The sequence below is a fragment of the Carettochelys insculpta genome, chromosome 23, assembly GCF_033958435.1.
Source record: "Carettochelys insculpta isolate YL-2023 chromosome 23, ASM3395843v1, whole genome shotgun sequence".
NCBI classification, from domain to species: Eukaryota; Metazoa; Chordata; order Testudines; family Carettochelyidae; genus Carettochelys; species Carettochelys insculpta.
Window position 1 is genome coordinate 555,956 of NC_134159.1, and position 16,700 is coordinate 572,655.

At 45.3% G+C, this 16,700-nt stretch overlaps 1 protein-coding gene across 16 annotated transcripts in view; it reads right to left on the bottom strand.

The window, feature by feature from the left end:
* Window positions 1-16,700, bottom strand: part of EIF4G3 (eukaryotic translation initiation factor 4 gamma 3) — a 505,170-nt gene that overhangs the window by 325,520 nt on the left and 162,950 nt on the right. For all 16 annotated transcript variants that reach the window (XR_012642393.1, XM_074976024.1, XM_074976018.1 and 13 more), the window contains one exon: window positions 6,036-6,136. Coding sequence is in view for 15 of the 16 variants with exons in the window: in XM_074976024.1 (XP_074832125.1) it covers window positions 6,036-6,136 (101 nt within the window). In the remaining variant the exon portion in view is untranslated. The remainder of the gene's footprint in view (window positions 1-6,035; window positions 6,137-16,700) is intronic.

The window sequence follows — 16,700 nt, forward strand, 5'->3', positions numbered from 1 at the left end:
AAGAAACCAAATCCTTCTCTGCAACACCACCTACGCAACCACAAATTTACCTCTGCGATTTGACAATCCCTATCCAGACCCCTTCCTTCCAAAGGGAGGATGGACAAGAACACCACTCATGCTCCATATTCCTTGATCTTTCTTCCTAGGGTTACGTAACCCGCTGTAATCTCGTCAAGATCATTCTTGGCTGTATCATTATTTCCTACGTGGAGAATTAGGAAGGAGTAACGGTCTACAGGTTTCATGATTTTTGGCAGAAACTCCATAACATCCTGGATTCTAGCTCCCGGTAAGAAGCAAACTTGCTCGGAATCTACATCTGGAAGGCAAATGGATGACTCTGTTCCTCTTAGGAGGGAGTATTCAACCACCACAACACATCATCTTCTCTTAGGGGTGGTGGTCATAGAATCGCATCCCATGTCTTAGAAACCGTGGGGTCCCCTTCTGATCCATTCCCTGTGATGAATCAGCCCCAGCTATCTCCACCTTACCATGATTTCAAGCGACCAGGAATACCAAATGTAGTGCCCATCTTTAAAAAAAGGAAAGGACAACAATCCAGGGAACTATAGATCGGTCAGCCTTACTGTAATCCCCGGAAAATAATGGAGGGGATCCTCGAGGAATACATTCTGGTGTGCTTGGAAGAAGGGAAAGTTATCAAGAGTAGTCAACATGGATTCACCAAGGGCAAGTCCTGCCTGACCAATCTGATTAACCTCTGTGATGAGGTAACAGGCTCTGTAGACATGGTGAAGTCAGTGGATGTGATATGCCTTGACTTCAGCAAAGTTTTTGATAGTCTCCCACAACATTCTTGCCCATAAGTTGAGGAAGTATGGATTGGATCCATGGACTATAAGATGAATAGAAAGCTGGCTTGACGGCCGGGTCCAATGTGCAGTGGTCAATGGCTCAATATCTGGATGGCAGCTGGTTTCAAGCTGAGTGCCACAAGGCTCGGTTCTGGGGCCGATGTTGTTCAACATCTTTATTAATGATCTGGATGAGGGACTGTATTGCACCCTCAGCAAGTTTGTTGATGACACCAAGCTAGGGGAAGAGGAAGATATGTTGGAGGGTAGAGCTAAGATCCACAGTGACTGGATAAATTGGAGGATTGGGCCAAAAAAAATCTGATGTGGTTCAACAAGGAGAAGTGTAGAGTCCTGCACTTGGGACAGAGGAATCCCAAGCATTGTTAGAGGCTGGGGATCAACTGGCTAAGCAGCAGTATAGCAGAAAGTAACCTCGGGGTTCTGGTGGATGAAAGGTTGGACATGAGTAAAGAGAGTGCCCTTGTAGCCAAGAAGGCTAAAGGCATATTAGGGTGCATTAGAAGCAGCACTGGGAGCAGAGCTAGAGAAGTGGTTGTTCCCCTCTCCTTGGTACTGGTGAGGCCACATCAGGAATACTGTGTCCAGTTTTGGGCCTCCCAGTATAAAAAGGATGTGGATGTTCTGGAGTAGGTTCAGTGGAGGGCAACGAAAATGAATGAGGGGCTGGAGCACATGACTTATGAGGAGAGGCTGAGAAATTTGAGCTTATTCAGTTTACAGAAGACTGAAGGGCGATTTAATAGCAGCCTTCAACTTCCTGAAAGTGGGCTCTAAAGAGGTTGAAGAAAAACTGTTCTCAGTGGTGACAGATGGCAGAACAAGGAGTAATGGTCTGAAGTTAACAGAAGGATTATAATAGGTTGGATATTAGGAAAAACTACTTCACCAGGAAGGCAGTGAAGCAATGGAATGTGCTGCTTAGAGAGCTGGTGGATTCTCCATCCCTCAAGGTTTTTAAGTCCTGGCTTTACAGGATCCTGGCTGAGATGACTTAGTTGGGGTCGATCCTGCTTGAAGCAACAGGCTGGACTAGATGACCTCCTGTGGTCCCTTCCAGCCCTATGATTCTGTGATTCTATGACCCTGGCATGCCCCAGCATAGAGGCCTCAAAGAGGGAGAGCAGTCCCTTTCATAGAATCACAGAATCATAGAATAGTAACAGAGAGTAAGGCGTGATAGTCTATACACTATCAAAACAAAAAGCAGTCAAGTAGCACTTTAAAGACTAGCAAAATAGTTTATTAGGTGAGCTTTCGTGGGACAGACCCACTGTTCTGGTCTGGCTATGGTCTGAAGAAGTGGGTCTGTCCCACGAAAGCTCACCTAATAAACTATTTTGCTAGTCTTTAAAGTGCTACTTGACTGCTTTTTGTTTTGATAGAATCATAGACTATTTACTTGGGGCCCCATGAACTACTCAACTAAGAAGAATTACAACCATTTAATTACTTAACTAACAGAACTATTTAAACTATTTAAAACTATTAACAAGTAATTAGAACTAACTACAGATAAGGACTAATCTACAAGATACTGACAACTGCTCACATGAGCAAAGGGGAGTTCCAGGAAGGGACACTGCTGCAAGAAGAAACTAAGCGGGGGAGCAGATCAGGAAGTGCCAATATTAGACACTATATCAGTGCCACTGCAGGGGTGGCTGCACCAACCTGACAGCTACCAGCTAGAAGATAAATCTTCCAGGAAATCGTTATGCACAAGCGCACACACCTACATCAGCATGCACATGAGCAATCACTTGAAGAAGCATCCAGGCTTACAAAAAAAGTGCAAAAAGTCTTAATTTGTTTGTTATTGATGTCAAGGAAGGAGGAAGAGTGATAAACGCATCACGGGAGGCTAAAGCCATGTTCCCATAATCACCCTTGCCAATGTTTTGGTCTCATAAACCAATGCAAGGCCAACTCAAAATTCCACACAGCTATCTGCACTATGGGATAGTTATCCACTATGTAGTGCTCTGTGCATCAATACAAGCCTACCAGTGAGGAGGCACTCCACCAACATAAAGAGTGTAGTGTGGACATGCATGATCAACTTGTTGAAATTGGAGGCTGATACCTATCTATCTCATAGAACTGGAAGGAACCTTCAGAGTTCATTGAATCCAGTCCCCTGCCCTCACAGCAGGACCCATCACCAACCCCATCCCTTCCAGATTTATTTTTAAATCAATTTGCCACAGAGTCCTAAATGGCCCCCTCAAGGATTGAACTCACAACACTAGGTTTAGCAGGCCAATGCTCAAACCAAACTGTCCCTCCCCCCGATGTTGACTTGTATTAAGGTGCCTTAACTTTGCAGTGTAGCCAGCTGACTTTGGTTTGCAGGGCTCAGGATGTAGGCTAAAAACAGTGTAGACCTTCTGACTCTGGCTAAAACATGGGCTTTGAGACCCACTGCCAATGAAGGGGTCTCAGACCCTGGGCTCTCTCCAAGCCACAATGTCTGTGCTATGATTTTACATTCTCTCTGTCCAAGTCAGCTGATCTGTGTCACTTATAGCCATGCCACAGGTCTTTTGTTGCAGCAGGGACATAATTTCAGCGACTGCCTAAAGCCATCTCTGGGTTGTCAACCAGAGTCTTCAACGATGCTCTTCTGGCACAATGGAACTCTTTCCAACGTATCAAAACAAAAAAGCAGTCATGTAGCACTTTACAAACTAAGAGAATAATTTATTAGGTGATGAGCTTTCGTGGGACAGACCCACTTCCTCAGATCATAGCCCTACCAGAAGAGATTCAATATATAAAGCACAAAGGTCCAAAAATTGTTATCAAGGTTGACAAATCAGAAAAATTGTTATAATGGGTCAGTTAATTGCTGTCCCTGTTCAAACCACATGTTAATGTGTCAAATTTGAATATGAATATTCATTCTGATCATTCTCTCTGTAAATTGTTGTTAAAGTCTCTTTTCTGCAGGACACAAACTCTCCAGTCTTTAACAGAATGGTCCACTCCATTAAAGTGCTAGCTGAAAGTGCTGTTAAAGACCTGAGAGAAACTTTAACAACCATCTAAAACTTCTCACTTTCTGTCACAGTAGAACCTGAGAGTTGCGAACACCATGGCAATGGACTTTGCTCTTAAATGAAATGTTTGTAACTGTGAACAAAATGCTATGTTTGTTATTTCAAGTTTACAAAGGATTACAGATTTAATACAGCTATCAAACTTTACTATACAGAAGAAAATTCTGCTTTTAACTATCTTAATGCAAATGAAACAAGCACAAAAATTCTTCCCATCTTGTCTATACATTTGTATCTTTTCCTTTTTTTAACAGTTTACGTTTAACACAGTACAGTGATGTACAGTATTTACTTCTGTGTGTGTCTGCGGCTGATTGATTGTTTATTTCTGGTTTCAATGAGGTGTGTGCTTGACCAGTCAGTTCATGACTCTGAGGTTCTACTGTACATTGAATATAATTTTATTAGCATACAAAAACTGTAATTTTCTTATCAAGTGTAAGTCTTTACATTTGAGTTGATTTTTATGGCTGTCAGACACCAAAGAACAGTCTGAGGGCTTGGGACTGCACTCAGGCCTTACTAAGTTCACACCCTGGTTCAGGTTAGGGCAACAAACACAAAACAGTTCACAAAGGTCAGCCTCCTTGTAAGGCAGAGGGCCAACAAACCCAAGTGCGTACATAGAATGGCAAGAGGGGGAGACTGCCACCTGAAGGATAGGGATAGCCCAAGCCACTATGCCTCGGCCCAGAACTCTAATAGTTGCAGAGCAGTCTGTCACTGAAGTCAGCAGGGATCCAAACCATAACATGCTGACCCAGCTATTCCTGGGCCACTTCCAGACTCACCCTTCAGCTCAAACCTCACAGGGACACAGGCTAGGTTCCACTGTGCATTGCTAAAGTGGGGTCTCCAACACAGCTTGCACCTCCTCTTCAATGAGGCCTGGCAGTGTAGGCCAGTCATGGGGCTATACTGATCTCCTAACCTGGGAGCTGAGGTTTGACATTTGCATTCTCTGGTGGCTGGGCTTCAACTGAGCTTTGGGCTGGGGCTTTTGTACATACAGTGTCCAGTCAGGTAAGGGGGCAGGGCTAGATTCTGCCCCTCAGGGAACAGTTCTTCTCCCTCTTGGTCAATGAGTGGCCACCCCTGCTCACTACCATGGCACAAGTACTGATTTATCTTTGTCATTTTTTGGACTGCTGGTGAATGAAGCTGATGATGAAGAGCTGCTGAATAACTAGGAAAAAGGACTTACTACCACACGTCGACTTCCTTTCTTGCCAGGGGATGACAGACCTCTGCCCTGCTCCCACCCCTACTCCACTCACATCCCCCAAGCACAGCCCTGGCTCTGCCTGCACTCTACCACCTTCTCTGAGTGCGCCCTGTCCCCACTCCTCCCCAGCCCTCCCGGAGGAGGTGATCAGTAGGGAAACCAGCAGGAGAGAGGCATGGGGAAGAGGGAGACAGAGGGGGAGCTTGGTGACAATAGGTGCTCAGAGCCCACTAATTTTTCCCTTGCAATGCTCCAGCCTCAAAGCACCCACAGGGTCAGTGCCTAAACTTATTACCGCATTAGTGTGTACATGATAAAAGTACCACCCAGTTATATGCTCTGTTTTTCCATTTCAATAGACAAAGTTTCATTCAACATCAAAGTTGATTTTAAGAAATACAAATAAACAGGCATCGTGTATTCTGAGACATATGAAAATCATTCCTATCTTGATAACAACTCATGGCAATATTTTCCTTTAAGACAATTCTGTCTCCATTACTTCAATACATTCAATCATGTATTCCCTACTTTTGCTTTCAATCATAGGCATGTTAAGCTAGATAAATTCAAACTATGTCTGGTAATCACTAAGCATTAATTTCTCAGTTTCAGTATTAAAAAATAGTTTTCATGTTTACTATAGTTAGAATAAGAAACCAGCATCCAGTACATACAACATGGTGAAGACTGGAAAATAAGATGTCATTGGATGCTCTACTCATCATCAGATGTTCTGCATTAACAAGGAGCCTAAAGGGAGCCCGGAAAGACACACAGGTTGTCAAGGAAGAAACAATCTGAGTTTAACTTTGCATTTTATATCAGTGTGTCCCCTTCAATGTCTCAGCCTCACTATATCAGACACAGATGCATAAAGAAAGTACCAGAACTGGAGGCTCTTACCGTTTTTTTCTCCCTTTTTGCTGGGGGGGGCTGCTGCTGCTGTGCAGGCACAATGATGGGTGTTGACTGATACACTGGCTGACTTGGGTAGAATGGTGTTCCTAGGAAATCACAGAAAGAAAGAAATGTATATTCAGTTCATTTGTAAAGTGAAGAGCACTAAGTGAAAGAAAGTCTTCAGATCTTCCCTCTAATTCCTTTGAGAAACCTCATTTGCTAAGTAGCTAATGTGCAAATTCACCCGTGTCTATCAAATCAGAATGCAACATTACAAGACAAGTGATAGAGAGTCACTATTCCAATTGTTTTTTGTTAATGGGGAAATGGCCATATGTATCAACTTTCTAGAGGTATGGAAGACGCAACTGAAATCAGCCAACCCTAATGGAAAGGAAAATATGCTCTTCCTCCCATTTTATTGAGATGCAAGGACCATTTCAACAGTTGGGGAAAAAAATCTACATAGAATTAATTAAACTAAATTGGTATCTTATTCAGCACAGAAAAAGCCATAATCAAACTATATCTTAGATATTACAATTGCCACTGCAACCTAATTTGAAACTGAGCTGGGTTCTGTTCTTACGCTGCAAAACATAAGCAAGCTTACAACTGTAAAATACATATTGCATTGTTGATTAAACTGTCAACACCAGTATGCAACAATCTTTAGAAATCTTTTCCTTACTAGAAACAAGATGGCTCATATGGCTGAGCAGTCAGTTTTAGAGAATCCTGGAATCTAGACAAAGGTAAATGAAGGTGACATAGCAAAGCTGGCTGATATTTGCATATTGGAATTCAGGTGAACTCGTAAGAAAATCCTGCTCACTTCTAATTGAGGACATAATCTAAGCCATGGGCCACATCCAACCCATCAGCCCTTTTAATCCAGCCCTTGAGCAGTGGCAGTGCCTGCAGACGAAGGAGAGGACAGGAGGAAGGACAGAAGTGCACAGCGCTGCCTGATCGCACCGCCAGCTGGAAGGGAGGCATGATACCGCTTCCAGGGGCTGTTTGAAGAGGTAGGTGCAGCTCAGGGCCTACCCTGCAAACCTCTTACTCCCAGCCCAGAGCACCCTCCTGCACCTTTGATACCTCAATTTTTTGCCCATTCACAAGGCCCACACTCCCAGCTAGAGTCCTCACCCCCCCCCCCACACACACATACTCTCTGACCCCCTCTCCCAGCCCAAAGGCCCTCTCCCATCCTCCAAACCACTCGCTCCCTTTCAGAAGTCCCCTACTGTACCCGAAATCCCTCATCCCTGGCCCATCCCAGAGTATGCACCCCAAGAAACAATCCTCATCTCTCCACACACTTCCAAACCCCAATTTCATGCTTATTCATGGCCCTCCATACAATTTCCATTCCCTGATGTGACCCTTAGACCAAAAAGGAGCTAGGTTGTGCGCTCTGCACTGACTTCAAATGTAATCTGGTTTATTATATAATAAGGTAAAGGCTTTGATGAAAATAAAATTAATATATGGCATTTTCCTTGACAAAATTCCTTATTGCATCTCTGCATGCTATATCAAAAGCAGAGTAAAGGAGCCTTTTCCTCACAAAAATGAGGGTTGAAAGCCAATCAGACACAATAACCCTCAATCTAATGTGATCGGATTTGACTTACAAGGGCTGTTTTTCCCAGAGTGGAAAACTAGATGGCAAGGAGCCGAAGAAGGCTGCATGCTCAGAACAGAACCGTATACAACAGCTTCCAACCTGCCAACACAGTAGGCTGGCGGCTACACAAAAGGAAGCATGTTCAAACACGTGAAAGCCAAGGCTATCGCACAGAATTCTGACCAACAATTGTGGAGGTCTGAATTCATTTACTGAAGACAAGTGACAGTGTTTCTGAAGTTACCGAACATGTGACCATTTATAAAGCCATCATCGTCACAGTAACTGATTGCCTGACAAACAATTATGCCTCCCTGAGAAGAAGGGCAGTGCTCTGATACTCATTTTACAAGGGGGAAAAGAGGCACTGAGACTACATCTACATGGGAGAGTTACTCTGAAATAACACACGTTAAGTCCATTAGCAGAAGCCCAATGTTGATCTCCCCACACCAAATTGGTTTCCAATTTATTCGTAGCTGTCCAGTGTGGCGAGTTTCCAGAGGGCAATGACAACACGCATCTGCAGGGGGCTGGAGGCCCTCATGTGTGTCTCCTGTAGCCACAAGGATGAGAGAACCACTCACAGAGCTCCAGGAAGGTGGTTTTTGTCATCCTGAAGTTCTGGAGCCATTGCTGGTCTCCCCAGAACTCCAGGATAATGCAGTACCACTAGTCTGAACTGGTGTCCAGACACCAGATGCCAAGGGCACGGTCTGCAGCAAGCGAGCTCCAGCTGCTGGCTCTGCTCCCCCAGCTACCTGAGGAGGGTCCATCAGACAGGGTAAGGTTCCAACAGTTGTGTGTCAGCCTGCACCAAGTGCTACATAAATTGCAGAAAGAGCAGCAGGGGCTGAAGACGGACTGGGGGTAGCTCCAGCTCCATGGCAGGGAGTGCAGTGGTGCCTTAGGTCAGGGCAACCAGAGCACTCGTGAATGCTTTGCTGTTCCTCACAGAGGTAGGCAAGCAAGCAGGGAGACCTGTGAAATGGCTGCCCAGGGTCCCTTTGAGCAGAAGCCTCAGGCAGCCCCAGGCAACCGCCACAGTAAACAACTGCTGACTCGGTGCCCTGACTGAAACTACTTTCAGGTGGCCTTACATTCAAAACAGCATCCAGTCCCTACGGATGCTCTATTTTGAAATAGCTAGTCACTATTTCAATGCGCCTTTTTGTGACTAGACGTGCTACTTCCAAAAAGCTTATTTTGAAATAAGTCTGTCATGCAGACATAGTCTAAGTGATCTATCAGAGGGTGCACAGGAAGTCTTGTCAGATCTCCTGAGTCTGGTGCCACACCCATCACCACCACCACCCCCTGTGGTGATTGCTGCACAATACCAGAGTACGAGTATTTTTTATTTTTACTTGATTTAGGGTTGTATATAATTACTTCATTCCATTTCTCCTGCTAAACTGTAAAATCAGCAAGTACCCTGTGTTGCTTCCATTTGATTATGTGAATTCCTAGATGCTTCAGGTTTCTGACCAGTAATGCCATCTGAGTGGAAGAGTTTGGCTAAGATGAAGAGATAGGTGCACTACACACATTAACAGCGTACAGTTTCTTGATTACCTAGCTATCTAGAGACCAGATATTCACAGACCACATTATGGAATTTAATAGGAATCCTCTTTTAAAAAGGAAATTTGAAAAAAAAAAACAAATCCTGAAAAGCAAGAGCAATCTTTGGAAATAAATAAGTTGCCAACTGGGAAAACGTAAGGGTCCTTCTCTGGATTCTGTAGTAAATTAGCCTTCTTCAGTCCCTTTATTTTCCTCCCTTTTATTTCATGAGACCTGACCAGTACCGGATGAGATAATTTACCAGGTGATGGAAGGTCAATATTTTCTAACACATTACCAAGACTTCCACTGCTTACTGGGCTCTTATAAGACATTTAGGGGTAAATTACAGATAAATAATAGCAGAGAATACTGAGAGCCAGGACTGGTGGCCGTAAACAAACTTTATGGGACCACAAGAAACTTGGCCACACCGAGACTAAGTGGTTGTCTGGTTAACTAAAATCATGCTGGATTATGGAATCTGCTGGATAAGAGAATTACGGATTAGAGAGGTTAACCAGTACTTGTTTTATCTGCACTTACTTCCATTTCCCCATTTCAACTGTCTTCCAACATCTTCCTAGAATGCACTGACAAAGTAAACAATAAATCACAAAGGTGAATTGGTTATCTGGGACTTATCACATATTTAGACGATGTCTGGTTAGCAATTACACGCAGTACAAAGTTCTCAGGTTTAAGATAAAGAACATCAACCTTACTATCTAGACCAGCAGCAGTTACTTGTGTCACACAGGCTGTGTCTACACTAGCCAAAAACTTAGATATGGCCATGCAAATGGCCATTTCGAAGTTTACTAATGAAGCGCTGAAATACATATTCAGCACCTCATTAGCACGCGGGCGGCCGCGGCACTTCAAAATTGACACGGCTCGCCGCCATCTGGCTCGTCCAGACGGGGCTCCTTTTTGAAAGGACCCTGGCTATTTCGAAGTCCCCTTATTCCCATCTGCTCATAGGAATAAGGGGACTTCGAAGTAGGTGGGGTCCTTTTGAAAAGGAGCCCCATCTGGATGAGTCGCACGGCGGCGAGCCACGTCAATTTCGAAGTGCCGCAGCTGCCCGCATGCTAATGAGGCGCTGAATATGTATTTCAGCACTTCATTAGTAAACTTCGAAATGGCCATTTGCATGGGCATTTCGAAGTTTTTGGCTAGTGTAGACATAGCCACAGCAAGATAAAAAGATAACAGTACAGTGAGCAGTTTGTACCTGGGACCGGATGGCCTAGTGGCTAGGCCCCCTAGCCAGAGCCTGTTGGGTGGGTCTTCAGCCCCACCCAAGAGTCTATGGGTTAAGTTTGGGGCGTGGCCCCAAGAACCTAGTTCGCCCTTTGGCAGGAGAGGGGCTCCCTGGGAGAGGAGGGGTTCCCCACTCCCCTCAGTACCTGGAGGAGGGTCCTGAGCTGCACCCTCCTGTGGCTGACCAGGTAGCAGCTCTGGCTTGGGGCCTGCTGCCTCAGAGCCAGCTCCTGCCTCTTGGCTGGCCAGCCAAAACTAGGCTGGCTTCCTTCCTTTTATACCCCTCCAGGCCTGACACTGGCTGCAAGTGAACCGGGGTGGGACTGATTGGCCTTGATTAACCTCTGCCTTGCCTGGCCTCCCGCTCATACTCCTACAAGTACAGTTGCGTAAGAACAGCTGTATATCTTGTCCCCTTAAGACAAAGAGGGCTTTCATATAAATTCGATGCTATCTGATTCTTACTTATAATCACCAATTAAACACTTTCACATTCAGCTTCTTTGTCTCCAAACACTCTGATCATTGCCTGGCACCATGCTTACTCTTTCAGTGAAAAGCTAAATAGTACTCATGCCTACGTACGAATCCAGGAAATGGTATCAGGAGACAGATGCACGATACAGTAAAAATCTCAATTCAGCTATAGTGCTGGCATTCTCCTTGGCTAGACCTCGTCTGCCTGGAAGGAATTAAGCTACACTAATCATGTTATAGAAAGCTCCACTGCAGATTCTCTGCCATGGCTCAGCAAACTAAAGCTTGGCAGACCAGGCAGTCTCAGAATAGACTGGGATTAAAAGATTGCAGCCCACTTGTTAAAAAACCACAGCAGAACACATAAGGAACTATAACCATCTTCTCAAACTACAAAAAAAACAAAAAAGAGGAAAATGCTGTCAAAGTAGGGAGAGATTCAAAAACCAAACAAGAGCGCAGGCAGAAAAAAAATTAAAGCTACACCATGTATTTTCCAAGTAAGTGTATCAGAATTAGAGTCATATCCACATTTATCAAAACAAAAAAGCAGTCAAGCAGCACTTTAAAGACTAACAAAATAATTTATTAGGTGAGCTTTCGTGGGACAGACCCACTTCTTCAGACCATAGCCAGACCAGAAGAGACTCAATATTTAAAGCACAGAGAACCAAAAACAGTAATCAAGGAGGACAAATCGGAAAAAAATTATCAAGGTGAGCAAATCAGAGAAAGGAGGGGTACAAGGGGGTGGGGGGGAAGGTCAAGAATTAGATTAAGCCAAGTATGCAAACGAGCCCCTATAGTGACTCAGAAAATTCCCATCTGCCACCACTGAGGGATATGATTGCAACACAGAGTGGGAAGTCCATGGCATGGCCAAGTTAGCGGACAGTGATATGTCACCTGGAGCTGGTGCATAATACTTCTGTGGTGCCAGATAGTGAGGCATGGACCACTCTTGGGAAGATGCGCTTGAATGGGAACGGCACCAAGAAGTCAAACTATGAGACCAGTGTCGCAAGTCAGACAAGTGCCATAAGTCAGAACTGTGGCACTCATGGAAGCAGTACTGGGATTCTGTGTGGTGTGGGGCCCATTATGGATGATAGACAGACAGAGGGGCCCATTATGGAGGACAGTTGTCCTGGAAGGGGCAGTGGCCTGTCTCAGGCAGCAGGGAACTTCATTGCCTTCATCTCGATGAGGCCTCTTGCAACGTCAAAAGGAAACCAGCACAGAAAGGAGGTCAACATCCACGCCTTAAGTCTCAGTGAGTACAAGAGAATGAAGCTCAACTTCCCCACAGGAATAAGGCACCACATTGCCTTGTGGCTGAAACAAAGAGCAAGCACTTTAAGAAAAACTTATTTTTATTACAATTTATTTCATTTGAAGTGATTCAGCATTCCTTAAAACCACACATATAATTCCATCACGGTTTTAAGCAATTTTAATAATTTGTATACAGTAAACCCTCGAGATACATTGCATGACTACTGGTCCTCTCTGGGGCTGCAGCCTGACTCCTGACACCCCTGACAGGAGTGGTTCCCTGCTCCTGTAAGGGGCGGCAGCTGCTCCTGTCAGTATCAGCAACAAGAGTCAGGCTGCCATCCCTGACAGAAGCAACTTCCCTGTCCCCAGAGTGGCAGGGAGCTGGGAACCATGCAGCAGCCCGGTTTCTGGCTCCCATCCACTTGCAGAGCCAGGAAACCGAGCAGGACAGCAGCCCTGGTCAGTTTCCTGGCTCCAAGAGGTGGAGGGGAGCCAGGAGCCAGGCTGACCCTGGTTCCAGGCTCTCCTCCACTGGCTGGAGCCAGAAAACTGACCAAGCCTGCTGCCCTGCTCAGTTTCCTGGCTCTGCAAGGGGAGGGGAGCTGGGAGCCAGGCTGCTGCTTGGTTCTCAGCTCCCCAACACTTGTGGGACCCAGGAAATTGACCAGCTCATGTGCTGGTTGGTTTCCCAACTCCGGCAAGTGGCAGGCAGATGGGAACCAGGCTGCCCCCTGTTCCCAGCTCCCCACCATTCTGGGGGCCAGGAAACTGAACAGCTGTGGTGGGTTGGGAATGTTCTTGAGAATTTTTCAAAATATTCCCATTAATCACCACAATTTTTTTAAAGAGTCTGATGAAATCTGGTGAAAGTTAATACTAAAACCAAAATAAAATAAAAATCCACAATTTCAGGTCCCTTCAAATATAGCTTAAATGTACCAAATAGCAAATAAAACAAAACTTGACAAACACCACAACCCAACATAGCTTCTCCAACTCTACTTTAAAATACCCAGAAATTATATTTCTTGTCCTACACAATATTACTAACCAGAGCATCAACTCTGCAATAAGATCTATTTAATTAGACCCCCGCACCTACATGAAATGCCCTAATGGCTTCCATTGGCCCACCTAGCTCCTATTGCTGCATACAGTAAACCTCAGCACAGCATTGATGTTATTACAGGCTACCTAATCCTACAATTCACCCAAATACAACAAGGAAGAAATTGGAAAAATGGACTCATGTTAGTAAACGGATACCACTTTTTAAAAGAAATATTGCCAGCACAGATTAACAATAATCACAACTAATGCCTAGTTAATATTTGAAATTATATGGTTAAAATTTTTTTTTCAGCAAAAAAAAAAAAAATTTAACCATATAATTTCAAATATTAACTAGGCATTAGTTGTGATTATTGTTAATCTGTGCTGGCAAAAGCTAAGTCTAAGGTGAGAGAAGTCCTCATCAGAGACATGCTGTTCGCAGACGATGCTGCTGTAGTGTCTCACACAGAAGACCAGCTTCAAAAACTGCTGGATCCGTTCTCCAAAGTGTGCAAGGACTTTGGGCTTACCATCAGCCTAAAGAACACAAACATACTCGATCAGGATGTTGCTGAATCACCATCAATCAGCACTGACAACTATACGTTAGAGGTTGTCCACGAGTTCGTTTACCTAGGGTCCACCAACACTGACACGCTGTCGTTGGACACTGAGCTAAATAGGAGGATTGGAAAAGCGGCCACAACTCTGTCCAGACTCAGCAAGAGAGTGTGGAATAACAACAAGCTGTACACTCACACCAAAATGCAAGTCTACAGAGCCTGCGTCCTCAGCACCCTCCTTTATGGCAGCGAGACTTGGACCCTGTATGCCCGCCAGGAAAAGAGGCTGAACGTCTTCCACTTGCGCTGCCTCAGGTGCATCCTTGGAATATCATGGAAGGACAGAGTGACCAACACTGCCGTCCTCGAGCAAGCTGGAATCCCAACCATGCACACTCTCCTCAGGCAGCGTCGACTCCGCTGGCTCGGCCACATCCACAGGATGAACGATGGAAGGATTCCAAAAGACATCCTGTATGGTGAGCTAGCCTCTGGCAAAAGACCTCCTGGATGCCCCCAGTTGCATTACAAAGATGTCTGCAAGAGAGACCTCAGAGAGGTAGACATCGAGCTGGACAACTGGGAAGATCTAGCAGACGACCGCACCAGATGGAGGCAGGGGTTACACAAGGGCCTTCAGAAGGGCGAGTTGAAGATCAGACAGCTAGCAGAGGAGAAGCGAGCGCACAGAAAGCACAATAAGGACTTGCCAGACACCCACTACATTTGCAAGAGATGCAGCAAGGACTGTCACTCTCGTGTGGGTCTTTATAGTCACAACAGACACTGTAAATGAAGTCCTCAATTGAAACTTTAAAGGGCGTGATCCATAGTCTATGCAGACTGAAGGATGCCTACCACTACTACTATGGTTAAAATAAAGGACAAATTCTACCCCTATGCAGGAAGAATTTCTGGAGGTTGGGAGGAAAGAAAATTCCTGAAAAGCATCTTGCAGAGCTTTCACCAAGTAACCCCTAAAGAAGAGAAATTAGGATAGCATTTACTTCCTTTCTGGAATGTATTTCACTGTCATTTTAAAAAGCTCATTAAAACATACTGGCTTAGGTTCCACAAAAATATCCTGCTAACAAAATGTGAATTAATTTAATATGGTGGCTCCTTCATGCCACATCTTTGCTTGTGTAAAACACAGTAACAGTCAACATTTAATCTGTTATTACAACTCTGTCATATTTGGACCATTTCCCACAAAACTCCACTACCATCCTAAGTCACAGCCACAATAAACGCATATTCTCCTTCCATGAAACAAACCTCTTGCAGGCCAAATAATTTGTTACAAGTAAGTTATGAATAATTTTAGCCTTTGTTCTTAGTTAATCATTCACAAAACATGCTTATTTTTGACAAATATACATTTTTACATAATTTCACTCTTTGGGCTGTTTACAAACTATTTTGACTATTAGTTCTTCATGGCATGTGGCTGGCCATCCAAATCACATGATTCTCTTCTGCCCCCCCTTTCCTGCCACAGAGGAGGAAAATGAATAGAAAATGTTAGCTGGATGGCTATGGATATATTCAGTGCACAACCTAACGGAGCTTAGACCTTAAGATGTAATAACACTAAATAATGATAGACAAAGAGAAGTTACTCACCTGTAGTAACGATGGTTCTTCGAGATGTGTCCCCGTGGGTGCTCCACAATAGGGGTCGGGCTCGCCCGGCGCTGCAGATCGGAAATCTTCCAGCAGTTTCTCCTGGATCGCGCATGCACCGGCACGCGCCGCCCCCCTGCGTGCCCCCGGCCGCGTGCACGATCTGGTCCCCGCCAGTTCCTTGACCAGCCGCCTCAGATGCTCCTCAAAAACACCAGACAGAGATCCGAAGCGGGGAGGATGGTGGAGCACCCACGGGGACACATCTCGAAGAACCATCGTTACTACAGGTGAGTAACTTCTCTTTCTTCTTCAAGTGGTCCCCATCGGTGCTCCACAATAGGTGACTACCCAGCAGTAACCCAAGTAAGGAGATGGGTAATCGGTTTATGTGCAGCTTGCCCCCGAGAGGACTGCTGTCGACAGACAGGTATCCTCTCAGAATACCCAAGGCAGGGCATAATGCTCGGCGAAGGTGTCATAGGATGACCAGGTCGCCGCTCTACAGATGTCTGTTAACGCGATGCCCTTGAATACGGCTGTTGACGCCGCCACCGCCCAGGTGGAGTGAGCCCTGGGCGGGGCCAGCAAAGGAGTCTTTCGAAGTTCGAAGCACATTGTTATACAGGGCACAATGTGCTTTGAGATTCTCCGGGAAGAGAGACCTTCTCCTTTTGACCCAGGAGCGAGAGAGACTAGAAGCCTGTCTGTTTTCCAGAAGGACTTAGTTCTGTCTGTGTAGAAGGCCAACGCCCTCCTCACGTCCAGGAGATGCAGGCGTGCCTCCTTGCCGGAGCTGTGAGGCTTCGGGTAAAACGAGGGTAAAACTATTGGCTCGTTAAGACTGGACTCCAGAGAGACTTTTTTTTGGAACAAAGGCTGGGTGCAGCCTTAAGGTTACCGCCTCCTTTGAGAATACTGTGCAGTGCGGCGTTGCCATCACTGCCGCGAGCTCACTCACCCTGCTGGCTGACATAGTTGCAAGGAGGAAGGTTGTTTTTATCGTAAGGAGACGTATGGGAACTGTGGCTAATGGTTCAAAAGGTGGACCCAATAGCGTGCTGAGCACCAAGCCCAAATTCCACGATGGTGGAAGCGGTTTCCGAGGGGGGTACAGGTTTACCAGCCCCTTCAAGAACCTGGTAACGATAGGATGGGCGAATACCATGGGCCCTTCCTCTGTATGCCGAAAAGGCTGATATAGTG